This window comes from Leptosomus discolor, chromosome 1 (assembly GCF_034619465.1).
Source record: "Leptosomus discolor isolate bLepDis1 chromosome 1, bLepDis1.hap2, whole genome shotgun sequence".
Taxonomy (NCBI): Eukaryota; Metazoa; Chordata; class Aves; order Leptosomiformes; family Leptosomidae; genus Leptosomus; species Leptosomus discolor.
In genome coordinates, this window is record NC_141391.1 from 174,420,317 (window position 1) to 174,440,831 (window position 20,515).

Here is a 20,515-nt window from a genome sequence, read left to right on the forward strand (position 1 = left end):
TGCTGAACTTATACTGAAGTATAGGCTTTCATTACCATTGTCACCATTATTAAAGAACCAGCTAACTAATTTTGAGTTATTTTTTTTATATGTTTTGGGAAAAATCGTTCTACAAGTATAGCCTTATAAACTGTGCAGCATTTCACATTTTATTGGTTTGTCTTTTTTTTCTTGACAAACAGGGTAAGGGTTTATCAAATGATTGGAGATATCAAAAGAGATTAAAAATGTATTTTGCCTGTAGATTTGTTTTATTATAGAAGACGATTCAGAATTTAGATTACTAAAATGGAAAAGGTTGTTATAATTTCCTTTCAAAATGTTATTCGCCTTTAAGTTTCTGCCACACCTCCTTTCAGAAAGGACTATAGACATTTTATAGAAATTTTGAGATGGGTGTTAGAGAAGACAATTTACCACAGCATAGGAATTTGTAGGTTTCTATTTTCAATGTATTATGGTTTCATTTATAGTACTTGCTTCATTTCACTCAGAAAAGCCTGGTTCACAGTTTCAGCCTCCCCAAACTTCATATTCTCTCACTTAACCTTGATCCCTCATACTTATTCCTCTTTGCAAAAAAAAAGACTCCTTCTAACATGGGTTTATGGGCAAAGGACTTATAAGCAAATGTTTTATTTTAAACACATTTTTTTCATTCTAGATGCAATCACAATTAAAAAACAAAAATAAAGAACCCAGTGGAAGCATCCTATTGAGGCTATATATGTTTAAGAAGCTTGTATTTATTGATAACAAGAGAGCTATTTTAATGAAATGCACTTAAAACCTCAATGTTTTAGAAACAACTGTCATTTTTTCATTAATTTGTAGGGATGAAACAGACAATTTGTTTTACGTGTTCCTTTGTTTTATTAATATGGATTATCTTAGCAATTCCCTTCTTAAAGGCCCGGTTTCATTTGGCTTTAAATTTGTGTTCATGCTTTAAGCAACAGAAAATCAGATGAAGCCAACTTAAGATTGGAATTAGTTTCCTATGATAAATCAGATTGTTAACCCCCCTCCCCTATACTGTCTCCTTTGCAAAGGAACCAGTCTTCCTGGAATGTCGTATGTCAAGTCTTGTTGTTGGGCAGATTCTTCAAACAGTTTTTGAGTATTGAGGAATTAAGAAAAAGAATTTTATACTTCTGGTGGATAAAAAATACCCTTTCCAATATTATTTTGGAGTTGATCTATGATATTTTCTTTGTTTTCTTTTACTTTCAAATCTCATTTGAAAGGAAACATTTTTTAGTTTTGCTTTTGGGCTATGCGAAGACAAATACAACCACATTCTTCTTTTATTTAATAAGGTTGATCCAGGAAGAGAAAGAGTCGACAGAACTGCGTGCCGAAGAGATAGAGAACAGAGTGGCCAGCGTGAGTCTGGAAGGCTTAAATCTAGCTAGAGTCCACCAAGGTACATCCATTACTGGCTCGGTGACTGCATCATCACTTGCAAGCTCATCTCCTCCCAGCGGACACTCAACTCCTAAACTCACCCCTCGCAGTCCAGCCAGGGAGATGGACAGAATGGGGGTTATGACGCTGGTAAGGAACTTTGTGTTTGTGTATCACATTTTAGGTGTGATATTTCTAGTATTAAATACTGTGTGAATGGTTCATCTCTCATTCTTTATTCACCTTTTCATCATACAGACAGATAGCAAATTCCCTAGAATATGGACATTTGTGTGGGTTTGGGTTTTGTTACAGTGCTTTTGAGCATTACATGATTCACCAGGGACATAATGGTCTGAGGATCAAGGGCCTTCAGCATACAGGCGATAGAATTAATAAGAAACAGAACTGATCACTGGAATTACTGTAATCAATTTATATGTAAAATATGTTTACTAATGAAAAGCTCTGAAGTGATAGTTTTTACACAGTAGTCTGTGGGACTGTTGCTGAGTTTACACCTCCAGGAAATGTCTATAAGACATTAAAATCTTATATTACTTCATATATGTGATCACTTAGATATACTTCTCTATTTGGTATACTCTTTTGTAATTGTGGATTTTGTATGTATTCTTCATGACAGTGTATCAAGCACTTGAAATAAGTGCTTTGTTTTCCAATAATTCGTTTAACTGATATATTTCAACATTACAAGCAGCACACATAAATAGATACCAAGGCATCAAATTATCATGCAAAGTGTTTCTAACATTACTGTACCTTTGAGGACATATTCTGAAATGTCTGGTTTGATCTGAAAATGGATTTGCAAAAGATTTAATTTTCATCCTAGACAAAAAATGTTACAGTCGAGTGAATGAAGGTACTATGTGTCAACATATTCAAGATGTACAACCCTGAAATTGATAAGAGTGCAGAGGCAGCATTCAGTGTGGGCTACAAACCAGTTTGGAGCCTGGGTGAATTCATCCCTTTATGCACTAGGAGAGGATCAAAGCAGCCCACTGCTGATCTCTATGTATAAGGAGGAGAATAGGATATGTGTAACCCCGTCTTTTATTGGCTATTTCTCTGATATTCATAATGTCACCAATGTCCCCTTGTGGTCCATTCCTGGGAAGCACCAGCACTAGTTCTCTGTGGAGCCTCTCAGCAGAGGAGGGGAAATGAGCCTTGATCTCAATCAAATAGGAGAAATTAACTCTCCTAGCCAAGAAAGTTGCTAAGAACAGCTGGGAGTGGAGCCTTGCTGTTCATTCTGCTCAGCTGGGACTAGGGACTTCTGTCTGCCATCATCGAGCTGGGTACTCCATTCTCCTGGGAACTGACAACTACTTGTATCCACCTCTACGTCTCCCAGTTTAGGATGGTGTTTTCTGCCTTCTTGGGAACTGAAGACAGCAGAGAGAAGGTCAGGGCTGGCGGTTGTGGCAGACTGTGGCACTGATTCTTTGCGGCCCCCAGTTCCCACTGCTGAAGAGCAGAAATGAAAATGTTGGTGGCACAGGCCATTGTGGAGGAGGTGGGTGTGCAGGCTGCTGCAGTACCACCTTCACAAAAGCAGCACCTTCCCAAATATGCAGTTTGGCTCCATTTCACCAGCTGTTTAAACTAAGCAATCTGGCTACAGAAGGTTAAACTGACCTTCCAGCAGACACCTGCACTGCCTGATTGCCTTGATTTACACAGTAGCTTTGGGTCAGTAGGTTCATCAGATTCAAATACAAAATGACAGCATAGCCTCAGCTCTTCAGGTTACCATAGCCTCACTGGCATCCAGCTCTAGCTGTGCTAAAGCTCAGGTGGATATGTCTGTATGGGTTGCAGTTGAACTCTTGACATATCGTAAGCTGTAGAAGTAGCAGCCCACTGCCTGCTCAACAGCACAGCCCACAGCTTTTGCTCACCCTCATCAATCATTTCAGGACACGTCTGCTCTGCACTGTTTCAGCAGGAGTTCAGTGTTGAGTATCTCCTCCTTGCTGGCTGGGAACAGGCACAACAGGCTATCAGATATCCTCTAAGTAGAAACTTTGAGTTTGGAAGAGTTCTGTAGAGGTATGATCTCTAGAGTCCAAATGCCAAATGGTCCCGTAGGGGTTGGCTGAAGAAGCAGTACTGCATGAATTTCTGCAGCCCAGGTCCATGTAGTAAGTAAATACTGCAAAGTGTCTTCAGCTTTCCTTGAATGAGTGAGACATCTACCAAAATTAAAAACAAAAAGGTTGTTGCACAAAACACATTCTAGAAGCCTTCTACTGCCAAATAATGCTGCAGTACAGAAGATGGGTGAATTTGTATCCATTGACCAAAAATGCCAGTCACTTTAATGTGGGATAACTAGAGAGAAAGGCCCCTTTTACAGACATGGTATTTGTTGATGATATTTTGTGTTTATACTTGGTGAAACATCTATACATTTGTAGTATTAGATAAAACAAAAAAGTTACCTCTATGTTGGGCGTAGTCAAAGGACTAATATGAAAACTCCAAAAATATAAAGTGCTAGTATCAGCTCACAATGTCCTATTTTTTGCTAAGCTTATGAAAATGAAGACGATTGTAACTTTAGCAAAAATAACTGCTTTCTCAGAATGACATATTTGTCAGGGGTTCTCTTATATTATGACACGAAGTGTATAATTAGTATATAATATGGATAGTATTAATGAAATCTCCACTTCCCACTTCTGAATGTGAGAAGAATGAATGTGTGGCATTTTGTTATGCCCAAATAAGATTTATTAATCATTCTTTTTTTGTTGTTGCTGCTTTGGTTACCAATCTAAGCCAAGTGACCTAAGGAAACATCGGAGAAAGGTATGATACTGGGGTTTTTTAAGCTTGGGACAGCACATTTATCATATTCCTCTGTTATTTACATAGCCGGGTTCCTTTTGCCAGCCACTTGTTCAATTCCTGAACATAATAATTTTAATCCTACCTGGAAAGGCTTGCAGGAGTCACAGCTAAGCCACAGAATCAAGGCCCACCTTGGAGCAGCAGCCTCTACAGCACAAACTTAAAGGAATACTGTTAAAAAAAAAAAAAAAGTGTGAACACAGAAGGATTGCCTTCAAATGTATTTTGGCCATTCTTCTTGCTGGAGGAACCACAGACAGTTTACTTGAAATCTTCTGGAACAATATAAAGTTGTTTACAGAATTGTCCCTGAATATGGGATTTATCTTTACATGAGAGGAGATGGGATTTAAGATAAATCATTATATGCTGTGATGAAATTCCGTTTTGTTCATGCTTATTTTCAGGCATTCTGACCATTCTGTTAACAAGCTATGGAGAGAGTGGTCCTGTTTGAGTCTGTATTTACCTTCTCCCTTACATCCCTGAGAAATTTTGTTTACTTGAATAATCCTGTTTAATGCAAAAGACCCGCTCATGTCTAAGTTTATTTTCATGTTTAGACCTTTACTAGATCAACCTGTTTGGCATAAAACAAATTAATTTCTTCTCCAAGTGTAATCTCTTTTCTTTCAAACACATGCTTTAAGCTGCCATATTTAGGCAATTGCTCATTCGCAATAAACTCTTTCAAAAATAAGAATCCTTGCAATTTGCTCAAAAAGTTGCACTTGAAACCATACATGCTTCAGTTCACTTGACAAATTCGTGCAGTATATGCTGAAACTTTCCTGAAAAGCTAATCTACTCTCAATGGAGTCTCTCTCTCCTCCAGATTGCAGTGGTTGAAGAAGATGGGCGTGAAGATAAAGCCACAATCAAATGTGAAACTTCTCCTCCTCCAACGCCCAGAGCTATCAGAATGACTCACACCCTGCCTTCTTCATACCACAATGATGCCAGAAGGTAAGAAGTTTGTAACATGAATTGGTACTTCACAGTTTTACCACATCTTATTCTTTTCGAATCCTGTTGTTGTTTAACCATTCAAAAATTACCTGATTTCTTCCCCTTTCTTCTTGGCAACTGTTTCCCCTTACGTCTCTTGCATGACCTTGAGAATGTTTGTCAGTGCTAAGATACATGCTGGATATTTCTGTTTTGAGGTACAGTTTTGATCACTACTAGACGTAGAGATTCTGCAAATCCTAGAAAGACAAACAGTAGGCTTATTCTTGTATTTTTCGTCAATTGTTCTTAGCAAATTAAAAATATTTATTTTCAGTCTTTTTTTTTTTTTTTTTAATAAGATCCGGTCAGCCTGATGGAGAAGATGTGATCTTGTATCTTGTATTGTTTTACATATTGCCAAATCATTTAAAGAAGATGATGTGATTGTCTCACTTGTTGACAGATCATTACTAAAGTCCAACCAATTAATTTCTTTGCAGAGCTGCTCAGAAGAAAGTAAAAAATTACCTGCAAATGTTGACACGTTATCTATTCCATTTCTTTATTATCATTTTGTAGTAGTTTGCCTGCTTCATTGGAGCCAGAAAGCATTGGTCTTGGCAGTGTCAATAGCAGCCAGGATTCCCTACACAAAGCTCCCAAGAAGAAAGGAATCAAGTCTTCAATAGGACGTTTGTTCGGTAAAAAAGAGAAGGCTCGACTTGGACAGCTCAGTAAGGAATTAGTGGTAACAAGCCAAGGTCACCATTTCACAGTCATTTTCCCATTTTTAATTTTGCTTCTTTTCATTTTCCAATTTGCTTATTTTTCTCTTTTGTCTGGCAGAACTTTCCCATTAAACTTCATTGCCATCAGCAATTATATTTGTCAGGAGTTTGCTGTGACATTAACGCAAATGAAAGGAGACTTCTGGCACAAATTACTAGAGTCATCCTCTTCACTGATCCTACTGCTTCAATAGTCTCTTGAATTAGGGTAAAAGTGCTAACTGTATTCTCAAATAACCAAAATAAAGTGGAGTTGAAAAACTAGTAAGTAACAAACCACTATAAGGGCTGTACCTATGTAATATGGAAGGTCCTTGCAAGTAAGTGTAGTTGCTTTTCAGATTTCAGTGTGTCAATAGATGTCTGCTAGTGCCTGTCACTGAATGTCCTCACCGTATTCTTTTGATTAGTTATGCTGCTCACAGCAATGCTTTGTTTTCTGCCTACTTCTGCTCTTTTCCCTTGCCAAGTTATAGCATAACTTTATTTAACCGCCTTACGTAGCACAAGCGATGGAAGGTGAGGTGAACAGTCTTCAGCAAAGGTTCATAGTCTGTGTGCCCATAGGGGCAAATACATCCTTAGCTGCAGTCTATATTTCTAGGCTATATGATTTAGCTAGATTAAGATTAGCATATATATACATGCCAACACAAGCATCAAATTTGAATAGATGTGTCAGTAAAATAGAAATGCTAGCTCTTTCCTAGTCACGAAGATGGCATGTAGTACGAATTTGTGAGGCACTAAATTTTTACTGCCATGGTGACCACATAACACCTGTTAAAGAATTTTAAGGGTTTGCAGTAAGTGCAAACACTTAAGAAATATATAATCCTGAAGTTAAAAAACTAAATTCGTGTTAAAACACATCCTTATCACAACTAATAAACCCATCACTAAAATCATACAGAACAAAATAAGGTAATATTAAGGTCAAAGTATCAGAGTAAAATCAAATAACTGAGCATTCTCCATTTACACTCCAAACTTTCTCCTCTCTGCCTGTGAGAACCTTGTGTTCTTGAAAAAAAAAATAACTAATTTCTAATTACAATTTAAATTCCCTTTTTTCTCACTACGGGAAGAATAAAACTGATTCATTCGATCTTTTTCATAGTTTAATGTATTTCAGAATCTATTAAATGAATCTCTCAAATACACCTGCATGACACCATCTGCACTGATGGAGAATTTTATAACTTTAGACTCTGTTATTAATTCACAATTACATTCCATAAAACTAGTTTTATTGATACTGATGGATTATACATAATAACCTATGATTTCACAGTAACTCAGGAATGTAGAGGACAAAGATGTAATAAACGTGTTGATCTTCCCTGCAGTTTCTTGCAATGTTGAACAAAAATAAAATAACAACTTTAAAGATTATCTCAGGAGCAATGTAATCTGGCATTAGATTAATTTCTTAATAATACCCACCATGATTAATAAGACATATGTATAATTAGATAGAGCCTACTTGTAATTCCCAACACTAGCTCCTGAAATTGCAAAAAGATATTATTGAAGATTTGCAATTAAAGGAAATTTTTGTGGTTTCCATCCTTCAGCTCAACAGCAAAAATTTCAGTATAATGCACATTTTAATTAAGCAAACTAGGTTTACAAGGATGTATAAAATTAACAGTAGGATGTTCACTGACAAAAAGTTTTTCTCATTTTAATTTTTAAAATACCAAAAAAAAAAGAAATATTGAGTGGGAGTTTCCAATCAATGGCAGTACTTTAGGGACAAAACAAAATTTAAAAAAACAGCAATCATGGTAATACTTGAATCAGTTCCAGGACAGGTGCACTGTCGGTGCATTTATATAATTAATAGTTCTATTTATAGTGAGATACTGTATCACAGAAATCTAGGTAGTAAGTCCTGTCATTACTGCACTGCAGTATATTTGTGTGGTTTTCATAACCTAAATTTATAATGCAAAATCAATTAAAAAATCTCATTTAATTCCTTGCTTAAACTAAACATTCTGATTTGATATAGATACGTACTGCTTATATTTTTGAATAAGGAAAATACCTTTTCTTCAATAAGACATCAAATACTAAGGAGGTAATAAACATAATTTCGAGCCTCAGAAATATTAATTTGTTTTCTTTTATGCATATTTGCATATGCACACAATTGGGCTTAAAGGAGCACTTTAAAAGTTCATATTAATGCAGAGGATATTAGGGATTGCAGTGATATTATACACTGTAGGTACACATAATACTTCTGTAACTAATTCTATAATAGCTCTAAAATCTCGTGTAATATATACTTGTATTTAGGAAGCAATATTGGAACCTCTGAAATTTTATCACTAACTTCAACAGAACGAGGCTATCACCCAAAAGATTTCATTGCTCTGCATTCCCTGCAAAACTCTAAAATTATTAGTTTTCAGAGTTTTGGGGGTTTTTATAGTTTGCTACTTTCACCATCTCTACTCAACCATTTGCATTATTGTTCAAAGGGAAGTTTATGCCTTAGGAGGTCTTTCTTAGCACCAGGATTCAAGATTTCTAGATTCCTCAAGATTTTAGATTCCTCAAGATTTTTTTTTTAATTATTGGAGAAGGGAAGAGGAATATTACAGGGAACACAAGTTTATTTATTTATTTATTCTATTTTAAACTTATCCAGTCTTCTTTCGCTTGGGGAATACCACACTAAACACTTGCATATTCTTCCCGTGTTACATTTCAAATATTCTAGTCTCTAAAACAAACAATACGTTGCAGAGATTTTTAGCCCTGCCCAGGCAAGCTGATCTGTATGGTGTATGCAAAGGTCAGCTTGTTAGGAAACATTTATCATAGCAATCTGCGTGCCCAAGGTACTGACAAGCACAATCACCACATCCAATACAATGTACCCTGGGTTATTCAAAGGGGCAGATCTGTTTGTCTTATGGTGAAGTCCATTATGCCATGAATAGTTTCCAATCTGTGATAAATCCTCATTGCACTGCACTCATACCTTCTCCATCTAACATAATGCAAGCTGCTTTCTCAGAAAGGTGTGATATATTGATACAGCAGTTGGCTAAATTAAAAACTTGCTCCAGGGTCAGAAAGAAACATTCCGGATAGTTTGGAAAACTCTGAAAGGCAGATGAAGTAAAGCAGAGTATACATTTGTGTTTTCTGCATTTGTGATTGGAGGCATCATTCTCATCATGAGACTTGCAGAAGCAGTGTCCTCTTTAATAAAGAAAAATTCTGTCTCGACAAGCAGGAGTATTGAAACTATACCTGCTTTAAAAGGACAGCTTAAAACTAAGCTTTTCTAAGTTAACATCATAAACATGATACAGCAATAGGTTTTGTTTTCACTCGGTTGAGGTCCATGTAAATGTGACTTGTAAGAGGCTGTGATGCTGTTTCCCTATATAATATTTATGCATTATTTTAAGGTTAAAATCAATGAATCAGAATAGAAATCTTTTAATTTATACTGTGCTTTCTTTCTGTGCCAGTGTTCACTGTATAATTGTTAACTATTCATTAGTTGAGAAATAAGAAGTCACCATTGTTGGGTGGAGTCAAGCACCAGTATTTACCATACTGCTGTCTTCCTACTTGTGCCAGTTACACACCTTCTGGAGAGCAGCACAAGAGGCAAGCAGCCTTCAAAGAAGTGCTGCAGCCCCTCTGTCTGCACACACATGTGTGAATGAGCAGGTCCTTCTTCCTTGAATTCAGGTAGCAATAAAAAAGCCAGAGTATCTTTCCAATTCTGTACTAGCAAGGTCATGTTAGTGGACATATTGTATGATCAGCATGGGTCATACAAGTCGTGTCCTTAGCTTATAATACAATTTTATTTTGGTCCAGGTGTCCTTGCTTACTGCAAGATTTTCTTGTCACTCCATGCAAGTTATTCAAGTCCCCATGACTCTTGACAGGAATTAGGTGCCTATAAGACACCTCCAGGCAGACCTAGGAGGCTTTTTACTTCTCTGACAGATTCTTTGTGTCATCTATGGCTTGGGAGTTTACAGGGATAACGACATCAAAGACTCTCCAGACTCTATGAGAGCAAAACGAAGACATTAGTATTACAACATTGAGTGATGTTGTATTATGACAATGAGACAGTTCTTGAGAAGGCACTTTCATTTGTACGTTTCACAACTAAGGTTAAAAAATGGTGAGGGCACTGCTTGCTTAGGACGATGAGACTGAGCCTTAGGAGTCAAAGAAAAACAGGCAAAGATCAGGGTGCTATTCTTATACATTTCTGCTAAACACAAGGAGGAGGAAACAATTTTCCCCTCTACTTCTCTTCTTTTCTGTGTAGTAAATGCTTGCTAGAATTTACTTCTGTAGGTGACAGATGCTCTTCACAAAGGCCAGATGTCATAGTTTGAGGAGACAAACGTAGATGATGGTGGCACCTGGGAGGGGGATTGGGGGTTGAAGAGGGGAACAACTGGAAGAGAGACATGGGAAAATATGGTGGTGTTTGGTTTGTTTTCCAGGAGGTTACATGGAAACAGAGGCAGCAGCTCAGGAATCTCTGGGATTAGGCAAACTTGGAACCCAAGCAGAAAAGGACCGAAGACTAAAGAAAAAGTGAGTGTAACTTTCATTGGATTAAACGTGATTCAAACGTCAGTTTTTGTGTTGATTTCTTGCAGACATGTAATGAGAAGCAAGATCATCTACTATGGCAGTTTACCACTTCATATGTTTTTTTCCAGTGTAAAACTTTTTAAAGCTGCATATAAAATATAGGAAAAATATTTAGAGTTTGTCAGTTGAACAATAGTGCTTCATTTGTGAAAGAACACAAGTTTATGAGAAAGAGACATTTTCTATTTCACATTGTCATTAATTCCGTGCCATTTCCCTTCTGTGCAATTCTGAAAAAAATAGGCAGGCATTTAATGATGCGCTATATAGATTTTTCAGAAAGGAAAAAAAAGTTTTTTGCGTTATCTATTGAACACATGATTATTTCTGTCTATAGATCTCAAAGGCTCCCCATAAACCCTAGCATCTTCATTTTCTTTTTGCCTGACTGCAAATGGCAACCTAGCTTTTTGTTCTCATAAATTATATAATAATTTAATGCTGTCTTTGGTGCATCTCCTTCTAAAACTGGTACACTGACTTATAGCAGCTGCCAGGAGCTAAGGAGAACTATTAAAATAAAGCTACAAAAACAAAAGAAACCTCTTGGCAGCATCACAGTTCCAGTGTAATTAGAGGGTGTCAGAGAAAAAAGATGATTTGATTTTGCAAATTCATTCTGTACACAAACAGGTTTATTTTTCATCCATAATCATTAATTATAGTGCTATTATTTGGATTCTGAAAGCCTAATGTTTAAAATTTGTAGGGTTTTCATGCGTCTTTCAGTCTTTTAATGTTCCTTTCAAAGTTCCAGGAGAATTTGCAATTCTAATCTAAAGAATCTAGGGATAATGTTACAGCTTCTCTTTAAATTTATATGTAGAATATTTTTAATCGCTACTTTCATATCAAGCTCCTGATGTAATATAACTTTAAATGTAGGCATCCATGTAATGTACAAAAGTAAATGTTCCATTTAAATCAGCCTCAATTTAGCAATGAAAGATAGAGAAGCAGTCATTGTGCTAGCTGAGAGAAAAGAAACATTTTCGATTCAATTAAGAAACTCACAATAACATTTACAGGGATATAGCAGTTGAAAAGTCTCATCCCTGTATTTCTTACCTATTTTTTTTATCTCTCATTGGTCATTTAGAAATATTTGGGTGTAAAGAGTATATTGCTATGCTTTTTTACTAAACCTAGAAAGCATCTATGAGACCGTCTTTACCATTCGTATAGAATATAATTGAATTTTCAGCAGCCTATTTTTTGCATCCCCTATTTATCTTCCAACTCTGAGGACTGAAGGTACCACAGTATTGAAGTCACTTTGAGGGAACAAATGGGTTCACTTTGTTCACTTTCTCATATGTTAGTTCTTTAAAATGGATAAAATAATGTAAGACTTGACATATACTACTGCATACATGACATGACTACTTCATATATGACAGTGGCTACCAAGTTTTGCATCTGGAAATAGTAGGTGTACAGGTAATCTGTTATTATACTTCTGTCTAATCACACAGTTAGACTTTTCCATGCTTTCTGCTTTTTAAGTCTTTCCTTTTTTTCTCCTGTGTCTGTCTGTCTTTGGTTCTTTATGGATTAGATATAGTCAAAATTTTCTCTGATGGAAGGAAAGGAATCTTTCCTTTGTGGCTATGACCATTCATGGAGTCTGAACTGTATAGTATTTATCCTAAGAGTATGTTATACACCCATGTCATGACGGTTTTTAATTTTTTCCCCGTTCCATTAGATTTGTCTGTCTTCGTAGCTTCTCACTTTGGAATCCTTACAACTGCTTTTAAGATTCTCCTTAAGTTACTATCACAGAAAGCTTAACATATATTGCTAGTTTATATATATATATATATATATATATATTATATAGTTGCAGAGGAACTGTAAAATAGGGAAAATGTAACATTTTATGTTAGTGATAATTCAGTAAAATCTCATGTATATGATAGTCATGAGGATGCCAAGCTATCAATAGAGTGTAATAGAATTAACATTTCCTTGTAAAAAATGCAGTCAGGTATTTGCATGTCTTACCTTGGAAACTATTAAGTTGAAACAGCCCAGAAAGTCATTTAAAAGAAAAGTTTGTCTCAGCAGGTCAAATTCCTTTTTGCCAACACTTAACAACATATAACTCCCTCTGGATGTAGAGCCTTCAAATGCATACAGTAGTTGCAAGATTACTGATCTGGGTAGTGCAAATGAGAATGCAATGCTGCGTAACATTAAGGATAATAGTAATGTGTATGAGGTCTTTATAAGGGGTATTAAGAGAAGTCTGAGAATCATTTGCTACCTTGTGATGTAGCAGTAAGATTGAAGTCCAAGCATTTGATTCCTTTTTACTGCTAAACAGGCCCTACAAACCCTGCAGAAACAGCAAGCCCTGTCTCTGGAACAGAGAGAGTAGAGCACTTCACCTTGTAAGAATTTCTATGGCTAGTTTAGATTAGGACATAAAGCCCTGTTAAGAGCTCAGCGAACTTCTCTTTCAGTTCAGTGGCAGTTTTGGTGCAGGAAAGCAAGGATTCTCCCCTTGACGTGAAACCAGAGGTCTGATTCATCACTGTAGTCAACACATTCTCATAGTACTCATTAACCTCACCAGAGTTTGCGATTAGCTTTGAGTTAGTAAATTAAAATTGGATAGAAGTTACTATAAAAGGATGAATTCCTGTTAAAGTGTTATCCATGGTATTTCTTTCAGTTGAGTTAATCTCTTAAGTGAAAAATACCTTAAAATGCTGAAATTCTAATTTTGCATTTTTTAATGTATTCAACTTCATCAGTAATTCAGCAAGGGTGCCCCTACACCAGGGATCACAAAGCACAGTGTATCGAATTGTTAGCGGCTGCACCCAGTAGGTACTAATGGTTCACCAGGTGTCCTGGCCACCAGCTCCCTGAGTAGCAAGCACGTGCATTGACCCTGCTCTGGCCTTGAGTTACAAACACACTGCAGTTTGTGATACTATTTTAGTGCAATTTACATGCATAGAATAGATTACTGAATAATACATTTCACTCTGAAATGTTTCATGAGAGAATATGATAATTCTGGAGACCAAATCTCTCTCTGGTGATTATAGTGTCATTAACCTAAATTTCAAAGTTTTCCTCTTCTTGCTTAGAAGATGCTATTTAGATGTAAAATTTCTTTCAGTTTCAATTGACTACTTAGGCATCATTAAAATGTAATTAACAGTTTGTCTCAGTGATATGCCAGACATTTATAAACTTCAGACAAGAGTCTCTATTCATCCAACATTTGGTTATTACAGTAGATTTATTTGGAGCGAGCCTTTCTCTTAAGGCATCAAAGAGAAATTCAGGAAGCTGTGTAGCATTTTTTAATTAGACCCAATATGTTCCTCAAGTCATCTGCAAAGATGAACTTAAGTTGCCTGAATCATCCATAGATGTTTATTCTCAAACATTACATGTATGACAGCTGCAGTTAATATTAAAACTTTTTAAGTCTTACTATTTGTAAATTAAGCATGCACTTCTAGAAAATAAAAAAAATATTAATGTCAGGGGTATTTAGAACGTTTAGGGTGTTATTCCGTTATTTGGTGAAAATAAGTGATATTGGGCTGTGACAAAGAAAAATGCACTGCATTTTTGTTATTTAAACTAGCCTTTATATTCCACTTCACTTGTTCTATACAAAAGCTGTTAATATTTTGTATTTAATGCGTTATGCCTTTTGTCTGACTCTCAGAGCCTGTTTGCCTAATGAGTAACTTCTTCAAGAAAACTCAGAGTTTAGGACTAAAAGCATTAATGGTGCTAATACCCTCTATGTTACCATTACATTTGAGTTCCCTACTGATTTAAATAATTTGCACTCATCTAAATCAGAGATTTTATTTGGTTAAGATAGACTTTCCAGAAGGCTCCCATCACTGAAATGAGGAATGGATCTTTTCTCTTAGTACTTTTTTCCTGGTGAGTAATGAGTCTCCCTGGGAAAAATGGTTACCTAATTTGCAATTCTGAATTTTGTAGGTACGTTTTCTCCATGACTGTGTATATACTGTCCCAGCTGTTTGTAAGATCATCCTTCATGGGTGTTTTTGCAGCAAAGAATATGTGTTGTGCACAACAACTTGACCTTGGCATTCACTCAGGGTTGTCATGATAACCCAAGCTTGGACCCAGCGTAGGAAGTTTCAGCCCAGTCCAGTTTCTATTGCAACTTATAAAGGTTCTCAAAGCATTTCGATATATGCATAGTGTCCCCAGGGACAGCAGAAGCTGATCAGCACGTGTCCCACGAGACAATTCATGCCTCAGAAAAAGAGTAGATAACACTGTGCCTAAAATCAAATAATCTGTATCCCCCTTAAAAACACATATCCTCACTGATCTCATCTCAGGTAGCAAATTAAGGTACTTAACAGAAGCTCTATAAATGTTTTAGTGTCCTTTTCAGTAATATACCATATAATGAACCCATTATAAAAATCTTCTTTAACAGTGGGCTTGGCCAAACTCAAAATATTATAAACAAATAGAGCCATGTTTTCTTCCCTTTGTGCTATAACGGTCCTAGTGAACATCAATTGTGTTCTTGTGCACAGTTTTGCTCAGGACTGATGTCAAATCGTCCTTACCCAAAAGCCTCACTGGTGGCAAATGCAGCTCTAAAGGGTCTTGCTTTGTCTTTCAGAAGTGCAGTATAGCTGTCAGTGCCAGTAATGCACACCTTTTTCAAATGTAACGTTTGATTTGACCTGCAGTAATACGCAGTGTTGCAGCCAGTAAGTATCTGCCTGAAGAAGGAAGCATGCTGGAGACAGGCAAGACATATATGTCTTCTGTGTTGTGTAAAAGTATGTAATGGTTGGTCATAATCACTGGTATTTCACAGGATATGTTTACTTCATCCCATGCAAGGCCCCAACATAAGGCAAGGTTTGAGACTTTTGAGTGCTATGTAGTCCTAGATTGCCACACGGAGGTTGATTTGACCTTGTGCATGCTGCTAGTACGGTGAGATTGGCCTATGCCATCACTTCCTCAGCAATCCCAAATACAAATTATTTCCATGAAAAAAAATGTATATGCAAGTCAGCTAGCCTGGATCATACTGACAGGATTCCAGCCCAGAAGGTGATAAATTGCCCAGTTTATTTGTATGAGTGTTCAAATAACAATCTTTACTTACCTCATAGCCAATGAAATAACTTGACTGTGTTGTCATGTTATCACTCCTAGTCATCTGGCAGTGTTAGGATGAGTCAAAGCAGAGCTTTAGCTTCACATTTTTCTTCAAATTTGTTTGATTTGACTCTGGACAAGAATCTGTTAATTCCACGTTTCCAAAACAAGCTTAAGATGTGAGGCTTATATTTTACAAGGAAAATCGAAGTAAACCATTCTTTCCTATGAACCTATTTTGGGGAGACTTACTCCACAGGTACAGGTTTTTGTTTGCCAGATACAGCCTCCTGCCTTCAAGTGGATCCCAGAAAAGCCTTGATTTGCCAGGACACATACATGCATATGCTTACCTACATGAATAAAGGCTTGTAAAATCAAGACTTAAGTAATTCTCATATGTAAAATTATGGTGTAAAAAGAAATTCTTAGTATTCATAGCCTTATAATTAACCTTGCAGAAAGAATTGCAATGCAGTTAAGTCTCAGCTGACTACAGTGATGTACATATTAAACAGCAGTAACTGATAGGAGCAGAAGAGCATGTTGCATTAGTTGACTCTTCTTCCTTTATACCTAGAAAAAAAAAGATTTATAAATATTGACAAGTTCCTCTGATAAATGTGTCAAATTCCTAATAATGCTTCAGTCCTTTTGTTTTGTCAGTTTTCATTTGTGTATATCCTTCAAAAATTGGGAGATTGGAAGTAACAAAAAGTAGACCTTGTGTTGTGATAATCCACATTTAAATGAAATCGGTAAAAGAAAATAGAACACTGGGACTTGCATTTTTTTATGGACAAATCTAAGTTGTAGATCCCTGTCAATAGGCTATTTGAAAAAATGTCCAAGTAGACCTTTTTGTGGAATAAGAGTTCGAATCACTGTAGTAACCATTTAGTTGCTTTTGAATCCACACAATGCCCCTTTTATTATGTTTTAAGTGTGCAACTGCAATTAGAATTTGACATAGTGTATATGTGACTATAAATAATCTCTGTCCTCTGCAGTACACAAATAGCTGTTTCTAATTATTTTCTTAATTGCACACGTTTTGAAAAAATGAATCCAATTAGATTAATTAAGGTCTTTTTCTGTGCTATCCATCTAATGGTCTGGATACATAATGCTTATTAAACACCATTATATCCTAAATGTACATGATTTATTGTTTTACAGTAGCTCTTAAGCGTATGATGCCTTTTTCCTCACAATCTTTTATTTATATTACTTTCAGAAAATTCAAGTTTTGTATTTAATTTTTTCCCTTCCTGCCTCATCTATGAGAAACTACTTAATGTTGCTAGTAGCTTTCAGACTGATGTTTAGTTCTTCCTGTCTTTCTAGCAAACAATACTGTGTTCAGTAGCCATTATTTTCTATTTTCTCGTTCCAGTGGTGGAAGGAGAGGTACTCAGTGTTCTGATAGGCAGTTTAGGATTGTCTGCTGCGTCCACCATCATTTTCTCTTGGGCTGGATTGGTGTCTAATCCTTGAAACGTACATGAAGATTAATTTAAAAAAAAAAAAAAAACAACTGAATTCCTTTAGAAAAGTTTTAACACTTACTGGAAGACTCTTTCAAATCGTTAGTCAATCAAAGCTTTTGCAATGTTAAAAATGTATCTTGCTATTACATTAGATACTCGGAGCCTTTTTAGCATTACAAATGCAAGGATATATGGATATTTATCTTACAGATGATTATTAAACCTTGCTCAGATTATTCTGAGGATGAAAAAATTGACAAAATGTATTTTATTCTATATCTAACTCGTATACCTTTCAAAATCTTGTGTTTTAAAAAATAATCTTTTTATGCTTTGCGAAGTTTTTAAAATTCTTTTCCTCATAAAAGATAAGGATATTTGTATCAACAAGTTGCAGAGCTTTAATCAAACAAAAACAGAACAAAGCCCCGGTCCCTGCCTTATCTACATATCAGCCTATCTATTGCAATTTCAGATTTCTGGATAAATATAAGCATCTGCCCTCATGCATGCAGCTGGCTCTCTAAATGATGATCTCCGACAGATGCAAATATCCTGTCAGATTAACTGTAGATTTAGGGTTTAAGGGAAGAATGGATAAAACATAGCAGAGGAGGAAAAAAAATCTACATAACTTTTAGTTTAATATATGTCTAAGGGAAATTGTGTTCCTTCAGTAAAATGATGATAAAGTGGTTGTCTTATGAAAAGGTGAAAGCTAGACTTTGAAGATCCATTTTTTTCTGCTGTATTTTATTATTCTGCAGACAAGGTGCTCAGGAAGTGAAGGAATGTCCCTTTATCCTCTACTTCTATAATGAGGGAGACTGGAATGGTCTTCAGGTCCCATAAGTTATTCCCAAGCGACTGCAAACTGCCAGCTCATTAAAGCTGCCAGAAAATTACTCACATTGCAGTTAAACCCCTTGTTTTTCTCTCTCTACCCATACCTGAAAGAGTATTCAGAGGAAGATGTAAGAAGTGGGAGTTCTGGTTCAATAGACTCTGGAAGGTCCAAAATTAAATGCTTTTCCAGCAAAGGTGTTCAAGTCAGTCTTTACAGTTAGCTCAGTAGAAAAAGAGCATGAATCATGAATGCATATTCAACTCCAGTGCTACTTCCAGCAGATGTGGTAATTGTTTGAATAGTTCTCTAGTCCTATATTTATATGGCATACCTTTGTTTTCCTTCCTTTCCTTAATTTTGCTTTCTTAAACTTTCTGTGTATGAATTTGTCATTTGTTTCCATCCACTTTTCTGTATTGCGCTCTCTCCTCTCTCCCAGCTGTTCTGCTGATCTCACACATGTGAAAAGAAAATTTAAGATCTTGAAACCAGCGCTCTCCTGAAATGTCTTCAACCTCTTCTGAATTAATTAGAGCACAGGCTTTTCAACCCCGAGTTTTCTACAGCTATATCTACCAAGCATTTTTATATCTCTGTAAATCATTTGTTAATAGAAATATAATATTCTAAGATGTCTGAGTTTTATTCAGGCATATAGCTTCCTTTTTATGATGCCAATTAAAGTATGCTGAAGAAAGTTTATTATTGACAATGGCATCCTGCTTTCTCCTACAGATACTGTTACCAATTATATTGGTAAGAATGGGTTACCTAGAGGGCAAATCACTCATACCAGTATTGCTACAAATGTAGTATTACTATGACTGCTCAAATTAAAATACTGGACAGCATGAATAACCATTAAAAACGTTAGTCACCTATGTGCATGAAATCTGCATACCTTAAAATTTAAAGAACCCACCACAAAACCCCAAGTCTAGGTCACTTATGATTACTGTAAGATAGTTTGCTAAATTATTGGTAAAGTGCATATAGAAAAATAAACCTTAGTTTGTAGTCCAATCATTTTTACTGTATCTTTATAGTAATTTGCTTAAATCCACAGGTTTCGGATTTTCAGGATTTTTGGTGTTACACAAAAATCATTATTAAATTTTTCAAATCTGGGCAAAATGCTTTGATTGGAAAATCTCTTCCACATTCACCATGTTGACAGATCTTTGGCATGGATATGTATTGTAGATAGTAGATGTGCTGTGCTTAGTGTTGCCTAACAATAGCCAACATCATTTAACGAAATTCTCGTTTTGAAAGATGCATCTGTTCTTCACAAGAACATTTAGCTTCTTTAAAGCATTCAAAGACCAATTAGAAAGATTTCCGTAGTTATAATGGTGGTATTATTTTATCTGTCATATGATTTATTTTTTTTTATGGACTACTATATGTTCATTAACATTTATGTGCTTTTTTTTCCATTCATCTCTCTCCATCTCATGAAAAGCATATCTGGGTAAGTTAAAACACCATGGCTGCTGAACATATTCCTTTTCAGCACCATGTTTATTTTCTATGTTTTATTCTTATATCTTTTTGTTTTTCTCTGAACGTTGTGTAACAAATCCGTGCAGAAAACTGACCCAAATGAAAACTTTTAAAGTACTCACAATAGTGGTAAACCTTGAAAGCATACTCAGTTAAGGTCAGGACTTGCTCCTGCGGGCCTTAACATAATGGATAACTTCTTGGAGATAACTGCTGTCAATTTTTTTTTAAATAAATACGTTTTGGGAGGTCTAAAGCCCAGAATCACAAAGACATTTGAAAGTTTAAGTCAGTGAAAAAATCGTGAGAGTGAAGGCCTAGATTAACAAATGCTGTTAAGGCATAAACTCTGTTTAATTAAATCACAGAGGACTCAGACTTGTAAACACTTTAGTAATCCAGAGTACACAATTTCTTTTTTTCTGTTTGAGCCCTCATGCTATGTAGTAGTACAATAATATTTCATTTGCGCATATAATTTTACTATTTCCGTTTTCACCAGTTCATTTTTTATGTTTCCTTTTTTTCTTAATTGTTAACCTGATATCAAGTTTAAAATCCTCATCTCCTCATTGGTCTGTCGTACGAATGTTGCTTTTTCTTGAATAATTTCTGGAACTCAGGGAGAAAATTTCATCCATTCAAAACATGTATGAGCCATAATTTTCTAAAGGTGTAAGGATGAAACTCAAAGAAAACAGGGGATACCACATTACCTTAGCATTTGTAATTATGAAATGGCTTTATAAAAATAGACTTGATAACATTTAATCAACCTGGGAACCCTGGGTGTCTCTAATGCAGTACAGTACATACAAGATTGCAAGGGCAGGCATTATGCAAGT

The 20,515-nt window shown here is 35.9% G+C and overlaps 1 protein-coding gene across 4 annotated transcripts in view; it reads left to right on the top strand.

Moving 5' to 3' along the window:
- PPFIA2 (PPFI scaffold protein A2) overlaps nt 1–20,515 on the top strand; it is a 333,193-nt gene that overhangs the window by 291,266 nt on the left and 21,412 nt on the right. For all 4 annotated transcript variants that reach the window (XM_086471357.1, XM_086471363.1, XM_086471371.1 and 1 more), the window contains 5 exons: nt 1,320–1,557; nt 4,222–4,251; nt 5,129–5,259; nt 5,824–5,978; nt 10,535–10,628. In XM_086471357.1, the coding sequence (XP_086327483.1) occupies nt 1,320–1,557; nt 4,222–4,251; nt 5,129–5,259; nt 5,824–5,978; nt 10,535–10,628 (648 nt within the window). The remainder of the gene's footprint in view (nt 1–1,319; nt 1,558–4,221; nt 4,252–5,128; nt 5,260–5,823; nt 5,979–10,534; nt 10,629–20,515) is intronic.